This window comes from Trichosporon asahii, assembly GCF_000293215.1.
Source record: "Trichosporon asahii var. asahii CBS 2479 unplaced genomic scaffold scaffold00035, whole genome shotgun sequence".
Taxonomy (NCBI): domain Eukaryota; kingdom Fungi; phylum Basidiomycota; class Tremellomycetes; order Trichosporonales; family Trichosporonaceae; genus Trichosporon; species Trichosporon asahii.
The window spans coordinates 1-15,790 of NW_014040889.1; the positions used below are offsets into that span (position 1 = coordinate 1).

A 15,790-nucleotide genomic window follows, 5' to 3' on the forward strand; every position below is an offset into this window, starting at 1 on the left:
GGCTCCCTTATATATCTGTTCTCTCTCCTACATCGGAAGGGGCTGGGCCGGTCCTCCGACGGAACTTGGCCTTTTCCTCTCCACACTATCGAGTACTTGCGAGTAGTGCGTCGCCGTTCTCGGCGCCGTTTACGGGCTGCGTAGTTGTGCCCCGTTTCTCGTGGGGGAATGTCGTCTTCCTGCCACTCTTTCCGGAAACGGTTAGCCGAGTAATCCACTCGCGAGTAATACCCTCGTGAGTACCCCACTCGTATAATCGCCCGGACCGGACTTAACGTCCGGGGGCTGAAAGGGTCACGTGACGTGACCCTCGCACGTGGTCGGTGTCCTTGCTCGTAGCCGTTAGGCGTGACGAGCTTGATTTATTACAGCGCCCTCTGGCCCCTTCGCCGTCCACGCACCCGCGAGGTACCCCGGTGGTACGCAAGCCGGGCGAGGATCCCATTGCGCTGGAACCTGTGGCACCCATCATACCTTCTCTGCTGCGCAAGCACATGGAGCAACAACAACAGACCTCCACTGCGTCGGGGGGGTCGACCGAGTCAACCACGCCGGGGGGGCCCATCGCACTGGATGGCGCACTCACCCGGGGGGGGCCGCCCCAGTCAGTCTTCCCCATAAGCCCGACCAGGCGCAGGCTATGCACTTCCAGCCCAGGCCAGTCACCCACGACGACCACAACTGCGGCGACCATCCACTCGATTTCGTGCCAGAGGTCAAGCCCTCCGACACCAATCCCGACAACCACTTTGCCCTTGCTTCCATCGGGCTCTATATCGCCTCGCAACTCCCCACCCCTGGTGCTCCCCGTAACTACAAGCAGGCCATGAGGACTCCTGAGGCGCCACTCTGGCAAGAGGCGTACGACAAGGAGATCTCTCAGCTGCGCGAAAGGGGCACTTGGAGGGAATGCGTCACCCCGCCAGGAGCACGCCTCATTCCCTCCGTGACGGTCTGCAAGGAAAAGAAGGACAAGGATGGCAACGTTATCGGGCGCAAGATGCGCATCTGCGCCATGGGATCTCGTCAAGTACAGGGCCGCGACTACACGGACAGCTACGCCTCCGTATGTGACGCCTCAGTGCTCCGGGGCATGATGGCATTCGCAGCCCACCACGACATGGAACTCGAACATGCCGACGCCGTCGCTGCCTTCCTCAACCCCGATCTCGACCAACCCGTATACATGCGCTTCCCGGCCGGGTACAAGCCCCTTGACCCCAACGCCGACTGCCTCCAGGTCGTGAAGGGTCTCTACGGTCTTCCCCAGAGCGGCAACTTGTGGCAGGAAATGGCCACCAAGGCGCTCGTCTCCCTCCAGTTCTCGCCAATTCCCCAGTCGGACTGCCTGTTTCAGCGTGATGTCGGCACTCCTACACAGCTGCGAGTCGCCCTTTACGTCGACGACATGCTGGGCGCAGGCAAGACGCATGCCCTGCTCGACCAATTCTGGGACAAGCTGAACGAGAAGTTCGCGATTGTCAAACTAGGCCCGGTCGACCACCTCTTGGGCATGACTATCCAGCGCAATCGCCTCACTCGCACTCTTTTCATCACACAGGCACCATACGTGAAAGAGGTGTTGGCTCGCTTCCCCCACTTCGACAAGACCGTCGGCAAGCACACGCCCATGCCGCCCTCGGTCGACCCGCACAAGCCCAGCGCAGTCATCACCGATCCTACTCGCCAGACCGAATACAAGGCGATCGTCGGTAGCCTTCAATGGGTCGCTGTCATTAGCCGACCGGACATCGCCTACACGGCAGCCTGGCTTGGCCGCTACGGCAGCAAGCCGACGGAGCACCACATGACCTTGGCTCTCCACTGCCTGTCCTTCCTCCACCACACGGTCAACTGGGGTTACCTCCTCGGCGGCACCGGCTCCATCTCTCACCTCCGGGCGTTCAGCGACTCGTCCTATGCCTGCGACAAGTCCGGATCGCGCCAATCCACCACAGGCTCCGTTATCATGCTCGGCGACTCCCTCGTCGACTGGAAGAGCAAACGGCAGCGCTGCGTCACCAAGTCTACAGGAGAGGCCGAGTATGTCGCAGGATCTGAGACCGCCGCCGACGTGTCCTATTGGCAGCAGCTCCTTATTTCGTTCGCTCATCCTACCTCTCTCCCTTCCACACTCTACATTGACAACAACTCCGCTGTCTGCATGGCCACCAACGGCAAGATAAGCCGTGCTGCCCGCCACATCGACGTGGCATATCACTTCCTCAAGCAGTTCGTGCGATCAGGGAAGCTCAAAGTGCAACAAATCAGCACCAAGGACCAGATCGCCGACCTCTTCACGAAGCCCCTCTCACCGCAGCTGCACGACATGCATCGCAAGCGCCTTCGCATCGGCCCCATCGATGAGCTCGAGAAGCTCTCATCCCCAAGCTCCGCCTCGTCCCCATGACCATTGTATCGACAAATATCTGTACCATAACTTCTCCCTTCTCCTCTGTAGCTAGCCACGCGCTGTCTTTGCCGCAGGCCCGGGGGGGTGTCGGAACCACACCACGTGCTTCCGCTCCCGGCCTCCGTCACGTGACGCGCCGTCACTTCGCTCCTCATATGATCGTTCGCTCACGATCATGTTTATGCATCGCTTCGTTCCCGTTCCTCCCGTACACAAGCACGATGTGTGCTAACATCAGCACACGGACGGCGTGGTGGTGGGGAGCGAAGCCAGGTTTCACAATCCTCATCGGACCGTATCCTCCGCCACAGGTTATCACTCCACAGCTCATGATACTAGGCAGACAGCACAGTGAAAGTATGCAATCGGCACTACCTGCGTCTTCCGTCGGCATGCTTGTCGGCCGCGGCTGCTGCAGTCGTTTCACGCCGTTGCAATCAGCAATCTGGATACCTCAGCCACCCTTGGTTTACCCGCCGAGCGGAGCACGTTCACCCGCCCTGGCGCGTCCAGATTTCTGGGCAGATGTCGAGACACGGTGACAACCCCAGCCCTTCTGACATAGGAGGCAGCGGCCTGTGCACACAGACATGCACACGTATTCGTACACGAGAACAACTCTATGCATCCCTAATACATATAAAACTAAAGCAACACACGGTCTAGGTGTCGTGACGATGGACGGTGGATTGAGACTGCGTCGGCGCCGGTTGCGCCGATTAGGCCTTCTTGGCCTCCGGGTGGTTCTTCCTGTAGTCCCAGATACGGTAGAGCTGGAGGAGACCGGTTGATCCGACGAAGAAGTTGACGGCCGCGAGCGAGTAGTTCACCGGGGTGATGATCAGCGAGTAGCGGACCTGTAAGGATTAGCTAGATACCGGGACATAGTAGCTGGCGAGGGGGAAGATGGAGACGCTCTGGTCCACAACAGCAAGTCCTGTTCCAGTCCAGCAGCTGCAGCACATCCTCTCTCAGTCGCGTTCGACACCTACCCAGATGAAGCCGGTGGCGGCGAGAGCCAGGTTCTGGTTGAGCGAGAGCTTGTCAGCGGGGCGCTGCAGGTCCTTGAGACCGGCAATAACGAGCGCCCACTTGGCCATGGGGGCCCAGAAGAAGATGGTCCTGCGTTCGGCAAGTCATAACGGCGCGGAATCGAGACCGGAGTTCGTGAGACACATGGGGAAGATGATCGGAGTTGCGGTCGGGGAATGCGAGGTTCGGCGTCAGCACAACGTTCACGTACACCATCGTTCAGCACAAGCACAGTCGCGTAGACCTTGATCAAGTCCCTCCTGATGCGCTCTTCCATCTTGCTTCAAGACTCGCGGAGGCTCCATATTCGCGTGCGGAGCTCGCAAGTCGGATCGTGCGAACTGTCCCTGTCTGCTGCCCGTTTCGACTCACTTGGGACCGGCGGGGTGGTTCATGAACTGCTGCCACTTGCTGGCGGCCTTGGTGGCGGCGTGGGACGCGGCGGCTCCGGTTGCTGGGCCCGACATTTTCGTTGCTGCTCGTCGATGTTGAAGCTGAGGAGTGCTATGAAGGCCGGCTGATCCGCATAACGGTGCTCGTAATCGCGGGGTGGAGACACTCACCACGAGTCGGTCACGGCGTTTCGGCAGGCGTGGGTGTGTGGCGGGGGCCCCTGTTGATTGCCGCATTTGGGCGAGCGCGCATCATCTGCGCACAAGTCCGCTCCGGCCCCAGCGCTCCGCCCGGAGTCTCCCGTACGTAAAGGACGAACAGCTTGACATCTTTCCACATTGTCTCCCGTTCGTGATCTCTGAAGTGATGGCACAGTCATCCAAGTTTCACCTGCTCTGCACTCTCATGTTGGGGCACTGTGGAGGGCGGAGGTGGGCGGCGGTGGAGGCCCATTACAATACGTCGTATACCGCCACGTGCTGCCGGTTTATCGCAGCCCAGTACTTCGGGTCCCTGTCAACAGACCGGTCGTGTAACTGATTTCCGTTTCTGCCATCATTCCACAAAAATGTCTGCCGCTGACAAGTACATCATCAAGCCCGCTGTCGAGGCCGACATCGTGAGGTTTCTGGGTCTAGTGTCAAGCTAATGCACGCAGCCCGACATGCTCGGCCTCATTCACGAGCTGGTACGTTAACGCCCACCCGATCGGTCAACCAAGCTAACCGAAAGGCCGTCTACGAGAAGGAGCCGGACGCGGTCAAGGCTACCCCGGAGATGGTTCGTTATTGCATGGCTGTGATCGACTGACTGTTCCAGATGAAGGACGCCATGTTCAAGAACGAGTACGCCAAGGCGTTCGTTGCCCGCACTCATGATGGCGAGGCCGTCGGACTCTGCCTGGTGGGTGATATCACCACAGCCGCCAGCTAACCATACCCAGTACTTCTTCAGCTACTCGACTTGGCTCGGTGTTCCCGGTATCTACGTAAGCTAATGACAGCCCACGCAGAACTAACGAGCAGCTCGAGGACCTGTACGTCAAGCCTGAGCACCGTGGCAGCGGTCTCGGCAAGCGTCTCTTTGGCTACCTCGGCGAGGTCGCCCTGGAGCGGGGATGCGAGCGTGTCGAGTGGAGCGTCCTTAACGTGAGTTGACTCTTAATCTGTAGAACTAACATCAGTGGAACACCCCCTCGAAAGACTTCTACGAGAAGCGCCTCGGCTCGATCCCGCAGGACGAGTGGACCAAGGAGCGCATTGAGGGCATCGAGGGTATCAAGAAGCTCGCCGCGCTCAAGAACGAGTAGATCTAGTAGATCAATAGACATCATAAAGTCGTATCTCTAGCGGTATACAATATAGTACAACTACCGGATCGTCGTGTAGCCGGCCCCCTTCTTTTCCGCGACGGCATCGACGTTGTGCTCCGCAGCGTTGGACGCTGGTACCTGTCCGAGCTTGGACATGTCCATGTTCAGCTGCTTCGCGTCGCCCTTGAAACCGACGTAGTACACCTTGGACCGTTGTCCGGTCTCAGCATCCGACTGTTGTTAGCTAGGCAAGGGAGCAGCAGCTGCACTCACGAACAGGAGAGTGACGCTGAAGACGTTCGCCATCTTCTGCACCTTCAGGGCCCACTCGTCCACCTCTCTTCGTCCCGCTGAGTCTCTCCGGATCGGCGAATCCGACACGTCCAGGTCCATGATCGGGTTCATCGACTCGACATCGTTAAAGTCCGGCGCGTTCGGGAGGTTGCAGAAGATACGCAGACGGTGTGGTCGGTGAGGGTGGCCGGGGGATGGCAGGTGAAGTAGAAGTGTTCGGAGTCGGACACTCGTGATGAACGGAATGTGCAGAATGAGCTGCGACGTCAGCTATACGCGTCAGACTCGACTCACCTCATCATCTACGCCAGACTCGATGTACTGCTCCTCGTCCAAGCGGTCGTCCCACGTCTTTATCACTTTCGGGGCGGACTCTGGGTCCACAAGATTGACGCCATTCACGCTGGCAGTCAGTTACAGCACTTATCGTACAACTCACTTGTCACGGTCAATCGAGCCCCAAAGGTTCGAGTTGCTGCCTTCGCCTGCCGAGACGCGCTCGAGGACCTCGGAGGTAACGTTGGCGTTCAGGTCGTCGACTGTAAGGTCGTCTGCGCAGCTCATGGCTTCTAGTTTCTAGTAAATTTATCTGTATGCTCTAGTTATCATGTAAAACGTCAACGACGACACGAAACGGAATGTTGTCGCTAATTATCGAGCCAAAGATGGTCTGTGGCCTGCGGGGTGGCAATGACGAAGCTCTCGATAGCCGGCGGTGCCACGTGAAAAGTCACGGGACCAATTGCGTCCTCGACCTCGATCATGACCAGGTCCTACACAATCGTCACGACAACAAACTGAGAGAGCTGTTGTACCGCATCCTGCTACTAGACATCGGAGGATAACATCATGGTAAGTTCCACTGCTAGTAGTCGAACTGACAGGCTAGTTGCCTCTCGCCCTTCTTTCCGCCGCTCAAGGCAAGCCGATGGTACGTTCGCAGCCGCCTTGGACGACGCGTTCGAGACTGACATCACTTTCCGCATCTGACATGACCGTGCTTCATAAACACGACACTCTTGACTCTATGCCCTTCGATACTATCGCATACCTACTGGATTCTGTACCTCTTCACTCAATTCGTGTCTACAGCTTGTCGAGCTCAAGAATGGCGTTACCTTCAACGGCCACCTGGTCGACTGCGACCACTTCATGAACGTCACGCTGCGCGAAGTGTACCAGACGAGTGCCGATGGAGAGAAGTTCTGGAAGATGAAGGAGATGTTCATCAAGGGCAATGTCGTGAGTAGAGGGTGTCCGCATTGATAGGGGGGCTGGTCTGGCCGCGTCTACATCAGTCCTACCTTCAAGCTGGTCTACGTCTAAGGACTAGCTGACCTCCAGATCAAGTACTTCCGCATTGCCGACTCAGTACTCGACCAGGCTGCCGAGGAGCAGAAGCAACTGCAGATGCAGCGCCAGCGCCAGGGAAACAGGGGTATGCTTTCGCGGGTTTCTTTCCAACAGCAGCTGACATGCAGGTGGACGCGGAGGAAACATGGGCGCCCGAGGTAAGTTCACCCACCACGCCAAGCTAATGTGCAGGAGGTCGTGGAGGACCGCCCCGAGGAGGACCCCCTCGTGGTCGTGGTGGACCGGGAGGACGTGGACGAGGTGGACACCAGCAGCACGGACCGAGAGCGCCCGCGGCTTAGTGTATGCATAAACATAGTAAATCGGCGGAGAGAGGACGTCTTGGAGGGGACCTACGGGCTCAAACTGATCTCACTGACATCGCGCAAGGGGAAGTGTGCGAAGCTTGGGCGCTTGGGAGAGGAGGATTGAGAAGCGCTCAGGTGAAGCGAGCTGCTGAGAAATGCCTGCGAAGCCGACTCAGAACACACAAGTGGGGCCTGCTGCGTCCTAACCGCAGATGTCCCAGGTTTCGGTACTTCGGCGACGACTAGACGGCACGGGGCAAACGTCATAACCATTGCCACGGCGCAGCGAGATCAGCAGCTGCTTCTTCAGCTGCGGGCATGCGTAGCGCGAAGCAAGTTCAGCAACATTAGCCCCTCAGTGCGCGGCTTGAGAAGTCCTTGTGGCCCCCTTGGCAACCACACAATAACTCTTCGCAGGTGCTCCAGATGACCGCCCAGTTGCAGTAAGCGGCATGGCCAGTATTATCCGCCGTCTCTTGAAGAGCACTGGCACTTAGATAGATCGCGGGTGCTGGTTCCTCGAGAATGGAGGGATCGCTGCTGACAGCGTGCAGCGTGACATTGCATGGCACATGACCATGCACAAAATCAACCATCGCACGCCTCCACGAGAGCACAGCTTCACGCGACTAGCGGCGTGGTTGACATCACCATGAAGTGCTTGATGACACCTGAAACGGCATGCACGGTCTTGCGAAACCTTGCACTGTGACTGGTGACAACCAACTGGTGGATGGTGGAGGTTGTCCATCAGGGAGCATTCAGATCAGCGATGTTCTTGGCATTCTGCGCCTTGACCTTCTGATCCTCAGCGGGAACATCTGCGGACGACTCCCGCAGCTTTTGGACGTTTCGGACTGCGTTACAAGCATATGCATGCCTGCACGCAATACGCAGTGCACGCCATGCGGAGCACATCTGTGACAATGTGAAAGAAGGGGCAAGGGGTTATTCCCCGTTTGATCGATTCAAACTCGGTTATAGTTTTCTCCGCGCCTGTCCTCATGACCCTTTGCCAGAGATCTCCTCGCTATCACCATATCGCGGTTAACGGATCGCGGATTGTCAACAACCACCCTTCTCCGCTCTTATCTCCGTTTTCAACACTTGCTCATCACTCACTCTTCATCTACCTCTAATCTACGACACTTGCCTCCCGCTTCGGCTACTTATTGAACGCTCGCGTTGCTGCATACGACCCAATCGACCTCGCATTTAGCCCGCCGTTCGCACCGCCGCCCGACATGCCGCTTCCCAAGTTTGGGCATCGACGTGTCAAGTCCTCCTACGACCAGCCTCCGACACCGCCAGTGCTGGTCGTTCCCCACGATGACACGCCGCCGCAGTCCATCCTCAAGAGCCCCAGCCTGAGCCCGACGACGACCACGGATACTCGCCGTTCGCTGCGTCACGACTCTAGTGCCTTGTCCGTTGACTCTTTGTCGCGAGATTTCCAGCGATTCGACACCAAGGACTCTGTGTGGTCGGTGGACGAGCCTCCCAGCCCGCGGACGCGCAGCTCCACCCCTGGCACGTCCATCTCTTCGACCGCAGGCATGTGTCCGCTACCAGAGAGCACGGAGCAGAACCGCTTTCCGTTCTTTTCCATGACGCTCTCCTCCACCTCGACACTCAGCTTCATCGCTCTGCCAGTCACCATGCGGCCGCTGGTCCTGGACGCGATCAATCGGGCTTGGAAGCGGGGCATCAAATCGACAAACAGCGTGGAGTACGCTCCGGAGCTGATGCAGTGGCACAAGAAGAAGGGCTGCGATGGCGGAGTGTGGGAGGTCACTATGAAGGACAACTGCTGGATGCCGAAGAGCGAAGACAAGGTTGCGTACGTGTTGTCTGCAAGCTGCCCGCAGGCCTTGGAAGCTGACGAACAGATCGAAACGCATCATCCTGTATCTGATGACTGCGTTCGCGAAGTGCGGGTATGAGCTGGCTTCCTCGTTTACAGCGACCATCAAGGACACGGGCAAGGACACTCTCATGTTCAACACCTGCACGCCCGATCCCGACCCAGTCTTCATGGGCGTCGCGTTCTACGGATCAGATCGCATCTGGATCATTGACGCCGAGGCGGACGTGGGTCAGGCGCTCGAGGACGGCATCAAGGCGACGTGGGTGGACGGCGTGCGTGACGCCCGTGTCCGCGAGAGGCACTGCCGAGAACTGCGGCTGAGGAACAACCCATGTAAGTACCCGCATGTCTCAGCCGCTGGCCGGGCTCTTCCATTCCGTTTGGGGCTCTCTGCTGACGTATCGCAGGGACGGCGCATAACGCCTCGGCACTGATCTCGGCGCGGTGTATCCAGGTTACCATCATGAAGCTTGTGACGTACCACTCGAACTACAAGTATGTCGGCGCGATCAATATGACTGATCGTGACGAGCCCGGCATGCCGCTCACTGTCTATCGCCTGGACACCTCCACGCCGAGCATGCCGTTCCCCAAGATCGAGCCGATCAGCGACCAGGCGCGGCAGTCGATGGGTGTCGGCCTGTCGCACTCTCGTTCCCAACATTAGACTGTTTTCCTCATTACCCATCTGTTGCTCCTTTCTGTACCACTACCTTATGAATATGCAAGATTACCTGTTTCTTCTATGCATGCGGAGAGAGCGTAGGCAATGCCGGTTCCTCACCGTACCACTAAGGGACACGTGGTTATCGCGTGATGGCGAGTGCCACACTCGCCCCACCGGAGTTTTAGGCCCAGGAAGGGTCCGCTCCGATCCGTACGTGCGTCTGCAGCCTGGTGCTGGCATCGAAGCGAGCAACAGCGCCAGCATCGCTCTCCACCACCCCCAACTCTGCTAAAATGTTCGGTCTCCGCAAGTGGCCCACTCCCGTACGTCTGCCGCCGAGCGCCGCGCGACGGAAATGCTGACTGAGGCTCTCTTCTTGCGAAACTCTACGGCCCGAACTGCTTCTGAACGACGACTTCGTGCGAATCTCGAACTTGACGAACGCGAACCTGTGACCACCTCGGCTATGTCATTCCGTGCGACATTCTTGATGCAAACGACTCTCGGCGGGCTCGGAACAATGCACTTGTGATCTGGGCTGGATCTGGAACGATTGGCGACGCTCGAATGGTTGATGTTTGTGTTGGTTGGAACTGGGATTATGACGAATCGACGGATCGATCGGAACTGTGACACGACTTTCCTCCGCACACTCTCTTGCTCTCTCGCTCGGCTCGCCGACACACCCACACGAACTGTGATGCTCTGAATGCCGGATTACCGCCGTTATCACTATCGACACCTGTGATCTTGTGTCGGGTCTGAACGCGCTCGGATGTTTGTTGGACGATCGGTCGCCCTCTCCAGTTCGCCAAGCCCCTCGCTCCCTTCTTCTTCGCCTCGGTCGTCACCGTCTGGGGTGTCGCCAAGATGCAGGACATGGGTGTCTCTTGTGAGTGGATCAGGAGTGTGGTAGTGTGACGCAGACGTGCGAGCGTTCTGGCCCGGTTACCGGACCGGGCGGAAAGTCCTCCGATGACCTTTGCTACACTCCCACCTGCGACTGAACCAACCCGGACTCAACTAACATGACAGCCCCCGAGGCCCTCAAGGACCCCCGCAACCCCTACGCCGCTGGCATCGTCAAGGCCCAGCACCACTAAGTGCAACATCGGTTCTAGATAGATGATGCAAAAGTAGACCAAGGCAGTACCAAACGGGTCGCAACGACATTGGCATTTAGAATTCATGCTGAAAACTGCTACAGATCGTGTGCTCGTGCTATATCTCACAGCTGTCTTTTTACGCAAAGTTGGAGGCGTTGATGAGAGCGGGGAGGCCGTTCTCACCAGAACCAGTATACTGGTAGTAGTCGACCATGATGCCGGCCTTGACCCTCTGGCCGTCCTTGATCTTGTTCAGGATGTAGTTGGCGAGCCTGGGGTTCATGCCGCCGATACCAAGGCCAAAGGTCGGGGCTCCGACACCCTTGGCGATCCACTGGGGCGGCGCGCCAGGGAACTTGGAGCCATTGGTGTAGACGAGGGTGAGCTCGTCCTTGGGCACGGCGCCGGTCGTGGTGTCGAGGAGGGTGAAGATCTTGTTCGCCTTCTCGCCAATCTGCGACGGCGAGTCGAGCCCGTACCAATCGTGGATCTTGATCTTGCCCGCGCCGTTGAGGAGGTCAGCCGTGAAGCCGTCCGGGTTGTCGTTCGGCCAGCTCGTCGGGTGGATACCCTGGCCCTTCGGGTACTGCGAGCCGTAACGGGTGAAAAGGACGCCCTTGCCGCGCACATCGCCGAGGCGGGGCACACCCTCGGACCAGCACCAGCGCTCTCCGTTGTCGTACTGCATCAGGCAGTTGTAGATCGCGTTCGCAAACTCGGGGTCGTTCTCCTGCTCCTGCTTCAATGAGAAAACCAGGGTCTCCGTCGGGTGGTCCTTGAGGAAGGCGTAGAAAGCGTCGGTCCACTCCTTCAGCGTGCCGTACTCGGGGCGCATGCCGTGGTACGCTGGAACGTTAGGTGACTGCCTCCCGATAAGCTTAACACGTACTCTGGAGCTCGCCGTCCCGGTGCTTCAGCCTGAGGTCGAACCAGCGCACACCAGCCTTGAGCTGCTCCTGCGGTCCGCACGTCTGGCACTGGGACATCCACACTGACTGTCAGTTTCGCGCGAGCAGTTTTGTGAAACTCACTTCCGTGAAGAGCACAGCTCTCGTGGGTTCCAGCAAGAGCAATCTCGTTGAGACCGAGGTTGTCGTCGAGGTCCTTCATGTAGTCGGTCGGGCTAGCCTCGTTGAGGAAGACAAGGGTGTTCGAGTTCTCATCGTTGGTGCAGATTTGGTAGATAAGGACGCCCGTGATACCCGGGAGCTGCTGCCAGCCGCGGTTTCGGTCTCCAGGCATGGGGGCAAGCGGAACGTTGACGACGCCAGACTGGCCGTTCGCCTCGTACTTGACGGTGAGCTGAGGGTCACCGCCGCGAGGACCGAGGGCGGACAGGTCGTAGGTGGTGACATTGTTGTTGGTGCCGCCGGGCGAGACCATCTCCTCCTCGACCGCAGCCGAGGTAACCTTGATGTTGGAAGGCGTTTTGATGCGAATAGACATGGTAGCTGTGAGTGTTGAAGGAAGGCAGAGGAAAGGACAGTGGGAAGTGATCGGAGGGAAGGCTCTCGGCTTACAACATCCAGCGGAGGTTCGCCCAGCCATGTACGTCATTCCCAGCCTGCCCTCGCGACCAATCCAGCAACAACTCAGCCAGGGTGCGGAACTCTGTTGACTTCACACTTCACAGTCATCCATACGAAACGCACAGTCTCACAGGCCCCTCACTCCAAGACAATGAGCTATCCCGTCGCGCCCACCCCTGTTATCGACTAACCTCGGAGTGACCACTTGACCGTCCAGGCCGTCGACAATCTTCTGCAGATCGTCCTGACAACAGCATCATTCCTGAATACCGAACCCTGCCATCAAGTTACCCACGAGGCCGGTATCGAAACCTGAGAACTAGGGAGCTGCATACATCAAAGACATCCGAAAGCAATGCCGTGGTGTGTGAGTGGCAGCTTCTACCGTCGACGAAGTCCGAGATAAGCTGTACCAGGTGACTGGTAGTGCCCACCTGTGACAAGCTGTCGCAACACTGCGCACGCGGTGCATGATCGCCTCCGCCCACTTGCAGGTCGTATAAGATCGCATGGCGTTAATGAGTCATGACTCAGCTGTTTCTGTGTCTGACAGCCCCTAGCGAGGGCCCGAAGAGTCCTGAGCCCTGCACGCGCATGTGGAAATGATGCTCACCGATCACTGATGGAACACGATGATCTGTCGTCCTTTGAAGGCAAACCCCTTGCTCGCTGCGTGAGATCTGGAATCACGAGGTGGGCTATGGGCTATCAGCTATCGGACCATGGGCATCGTGCTGTGTTCCGCCTTGATCGCCCCGTCGGCTATCACTGCAAGCTCGCTGCCCGACCAATTTCAAAGTCAGGACTCAAGTAGGCTCAAGGCCACATCCTCCTCCACTCACAGATCACAATACAGGCCCCGACTGGTGACTGCTGGCAGGCTGACAGCAACGCTTGCAACGCTTGCAACGCTTGCGCAAGCTGCGGCTGAGCTTTATTAAGGCCTCAACATTCTGGCCCCCTTGTGTGATGTGTGATCCGTCGAAGTTGGTGTATCTTCTTGCGCCCGACTCGCGCCCTGCGCCTGAGTGCGGGGCGGCGACCCGCAACGCAGTTTCCGCATTCCTTGCGGGTCTGGGTCCAAATGATTGCTCCTCCTTTCCGCTGGACCGCGTGCCCCCGCAGCTGGCCCCCCTAGTACCGCACTGTGTGCTGCGTGGTGCTGACGGCGTGTGAGCTTGCAAAGTGGGGACGCATCCGTTGGTCTACGTTCTCTCTCCTCTCAGTGACTCTAGACACCATTTTCTGTGTCTCGACGTCAAAACAGCAACGCCATATCTTTGTCGGTCGATGGTGATGACGCCTCGCTCATGCCCTTCCTTTCGCCACCAGTGTCGCCCTCGTCCAGCGCGCCCTCGCCCTCCCGACGGCACATCACGACCGCCCTCGTACACCAACACCCCAGCGCAGACTGACAGTCCAGGCTTGCGACTCGCACCCTGGCCCCAGCCACCCCGAGCCACACCCTTACACGTCGTTGCACTCGTCTGTGAGGAAGCCGGCCCCATCAGTGCTCCACACAACCCGAAGCTCGCGCTCGCGCACCGCCGCGGTCGGACTGGCGAGGTCAAAGGCTGCTGTTTTCCCACCGCCGGCCTAAGCGTTTCGGGAAGGGAGGACCCGCAGTGATGAACGGAGGTAGCAGCCCAGTTCCTTCCTGGTGGCGCCTCGGCGCGCAGCTCGCCGCGCCGACCGACGCCATGGAGCTCATTGACATGATGGGGTCCTACGGATCCCCTCGGTAAGTTTCTATCCCATCCGAAACCTACGGTGTCTATCTCTACGGCATCCCACACGGCACCCGGTACGCTTTTATGTCTTTCGGCCAAGCAACCCTCCGTCACGAGCAAGGCGAGACAGAGGTGTTGCGTGGTGTGTGTATGGGGTGCGAGCGATGTATGACGCACACAATCAATGCGTGTCGTCTGCCCACCATCAAGGCGGCCATCATGTCCCAACTGGACAGACGCAACACCTTATGTACCCGGGATAAGAATCTGTGCTCTAACACCAAATTCTTGCTCCTGTGACTGTCTTCGATCTCTATCGCTATCGCTCCAGTACGCCTTGCGCCTGCCCACCTCGCTGCGCTGCTCGAACTTCGCGCGTTGACTTCCGTGAATCCGCCTTGATGGCAGTCAACGCCCACGCCCTACACTGCGCCTTTAGCCATCAATCACGACGTCGCCGCTGTCACCGTCTCTCCTGCCCATGTTATCGTACCAGAGCGACAACTCCGAACGCCCACGGTGGTGCACAGTGACGTCGACTGGCAGACGAGGTTTGATATAACGGGCGCGATATAACGGGCGCTTCGACTTCGCCCCGCCCTTCGACAGCCCCTCGAAGCTCCCTCGACAGCATCGCTGGAAGCGTTCGCACGCCTGCATCACACACGACGTCCCCAGCAACGACACAGTTTGCACACCCAGTTTCTCTCACTCTCCTGTAAAGTTTCCTCTCGCGCTTACTGTTGAAGTGAACCTTCCTCTATTCCTCGTATTTCTCGGGCGCAAGACATGTCCGAAATTGGCCGCTTCCCCGAGCGCTGGGACCTCTACTACCAGTGAGTGGGCAAGAGTGTGGTGTGTTGATCTGGAGGCTGCGACGGTCTACGGTCAAGGAATGGTCATTTGGTGTACACCTCCAGGCCGTATGGACGTGCGAGCCGACTGCGAGTGTGCCTCGAGCGACCGGAGAGCGGCTTGCGGACCTGGCGGCGCCGCAACGGCAGCCTTGCGCCACTGGATCAATGACCGGCCGGTGGCGTTCCGTGTTGACAGACTGACACGAGCAGGCAATACCTCCTCCACTCCTGCATGCACTCCGAGTGTATCTGGCTGGAAGGCAGTGAGTGTGGCGCGGTGGTGCAGATGAACTCATCGCACAGTGTGGTACTTCCCCGAACCCGGCCGCCGCGCCGATACGCTCCATATGTTTACCCCGTCTCGCTATGGACCCATCGAGTGAGTCACTCCGCAGGGCTGAACTGACAAACAGTGATTTTAGGGTAAGGGCACCTCATCCATCGAGCAAGTACTGACTTGCAAAGTTCTATGACTTCCATTTGGTGAGGTGTAACTTTCGGGTGGCGAGCTGATCTTCAGCCCAATGGCACCATGATTGAACAGAGTGAGCTGCATTGCTTGACAACTAGCTGACACTGCAGTGGCCTGGTAATGCGCTCAGACGAATATGCATCACTAATTACAGGCGGTACGTCGGCAACGACGACCCTGACAAGGAATGGCTTCAAGACTACGTCGCCTGTGAGTTCTTCCGCCTCTTTGGAGCTGACCATAGACGACCTCAACATGGTCACTGTCGACATGGTCGTGCTCGTTCCCGGCGCCGACCAGCTGGTCAACTAGTCCGACCAAGCCCAGTATCTCGTACACGAAGGTTGCGTCCCCACGACGCACTCTGTTGCCATCTATAAACCTGTACTATCACCTCTATCACTGCTCTCTGCTCGCTGTGTTCGAAACGCCCGTAACGCAAAACGCAAACACACAA

The 15,790-nt window shown here is 58.2% G+C and overlaps 7 protein-coding genes across 7 annotated transcripts; 4 read left to right on the forward strand and 3 right to left on the reverse strand.

The window, feature by feature from the left end:
* Positions 1–640: 640 nt before the first annotated feature.
* On the forward strand, positions 641–2,410 carry A1Q1_00709 (polyprotein; the record flags this gene model as incomplete). The annotated part of the gene is made up of 1 exon (XM_014325670.1): positions 641–2,410. The coding sequence occupies one exon, from the start codon at positions 641–643 to the stop codon at positions 2,408–2,410; it is 1,770 nt and encodes a 589-aa protein (XP_014181145.1).
* A 722-nt stretch (positions 2,411–3,132) lies between these two features.
* A1Q1_00710 (uncharacterized protein) lies at positions 3,133–3,912 on the reverse strand (the record flags this gene model as incomplete). Its single annotated transcript, XM_014325671.1, has 3 exons — positions 3,133–3,270; positions 3,406–3,535; positions 3,818–3,912. 3 exons carry the CDS (start codon positions 3,910–3,912, stop codon positions 3,133–3,135), a joined length of 363 nt encoding a protein of 120 aa, XP_014181146.1.
* A 494-nt stretch (positions 3,913–4,406) lies between these two features.
* A1Q1_00711 (uncharacterized protein) lies at positions 4,407–5,147 on the forward strand (the record flags this gene model as incomplete). Its single annotated transcript, XM_014325672.1, has 6 exons — positions 4,407–4,423; positions 4,477–4,618; positions 4,664–4,741; positions 4,782–4,826; positions 4,864–4,986; positions 5,076–5,147. The coding sequence occupies 6 exons, from the start codon at positions 4,407–4,409 to the stop codon at positions 5,145–5,147; spliced, it is 477 nt and encodes a 158-aa protein (XP_014181147.1).
* A 60-nt stretch (positions 5,148–5,207) lies between these two features.
* On the reverse strand, positions 5,208–6,008 carry A1Q1_00712 (uncharacterized protein; the record flags this gene model as incomplete). Its single annotated transcript, XM_014325673.1, has 4 exons — positions 5,208–5,354; positions 5,424–5,702; positions 5,767–5,818; positions 5,884–6,008. The coding sequence occupies 4 exons, from the start codon at positions 6,006–6,008 to the stop codon at positions 5,208–5,210; spliced, it is 603 nt and encodes a 200-aa protein (XP_014181148.1).
* Positions 6,009–6,293: 285 nt separating this feature from the next.
* Positions 6,294–6,781, forward strand: A1Q1_00713 (glycine rich protein; the record flags this gene model as incomplete). Its single annotated transcript, XM_014325674.1, has 3 exons — positions 6,294–6,296; positions 6,537–6,686; positions 6,743–6,781. The coding sequence occupies 3 exons, from the start codon at positions 6,294–6,296 to the stop codon at positions 6,779–6,781; spliced, it is 192 nt and encodes a 63-aa protein (XP_014181149.1).
* A 1,568-nt stretch (positions 6,782–8,349) lies between these two features.
* Positions 8,350–9,639, forward strand: A1Q1_00714 (uncharacterized protein; the record flags this gene model as incomplete). Its single annotated transcript, XM_014325675.1, has 3 exons — positions 8,350–8,945; positions 8,995–9,305; positions 9,380–9,639. 3 exons carry the CDS (start codon positions 8,350–8,352, stop codon positions 9,637–9,639), a joined length of 1,167 nt encoding a protein of 388 aa, XP_014181150.1.
* Positions 9,640–10,881: 1,242 nt separating this feature from the next.
* On the reverse strand, positions 10,882–12,191 carry A1Q1_00715 (uncharacterized protein; the record flags this gene model as incomplete). The annotated part of the gene is made up of 3 exons (XM_014325676.1): positions 10,882–11,591; positions 11,635–11,736; positions 11,777–12,191. 3 exons carry the CDS (start codon positions 12,189–12,191, stop codon positions 10,882–10,884), a joined length of 1,227 nt encoding a protein of 408 aa, XP_014181151.1.
* Positions 12,192–15,790: the final 3,599 nt, after the last annotated feature.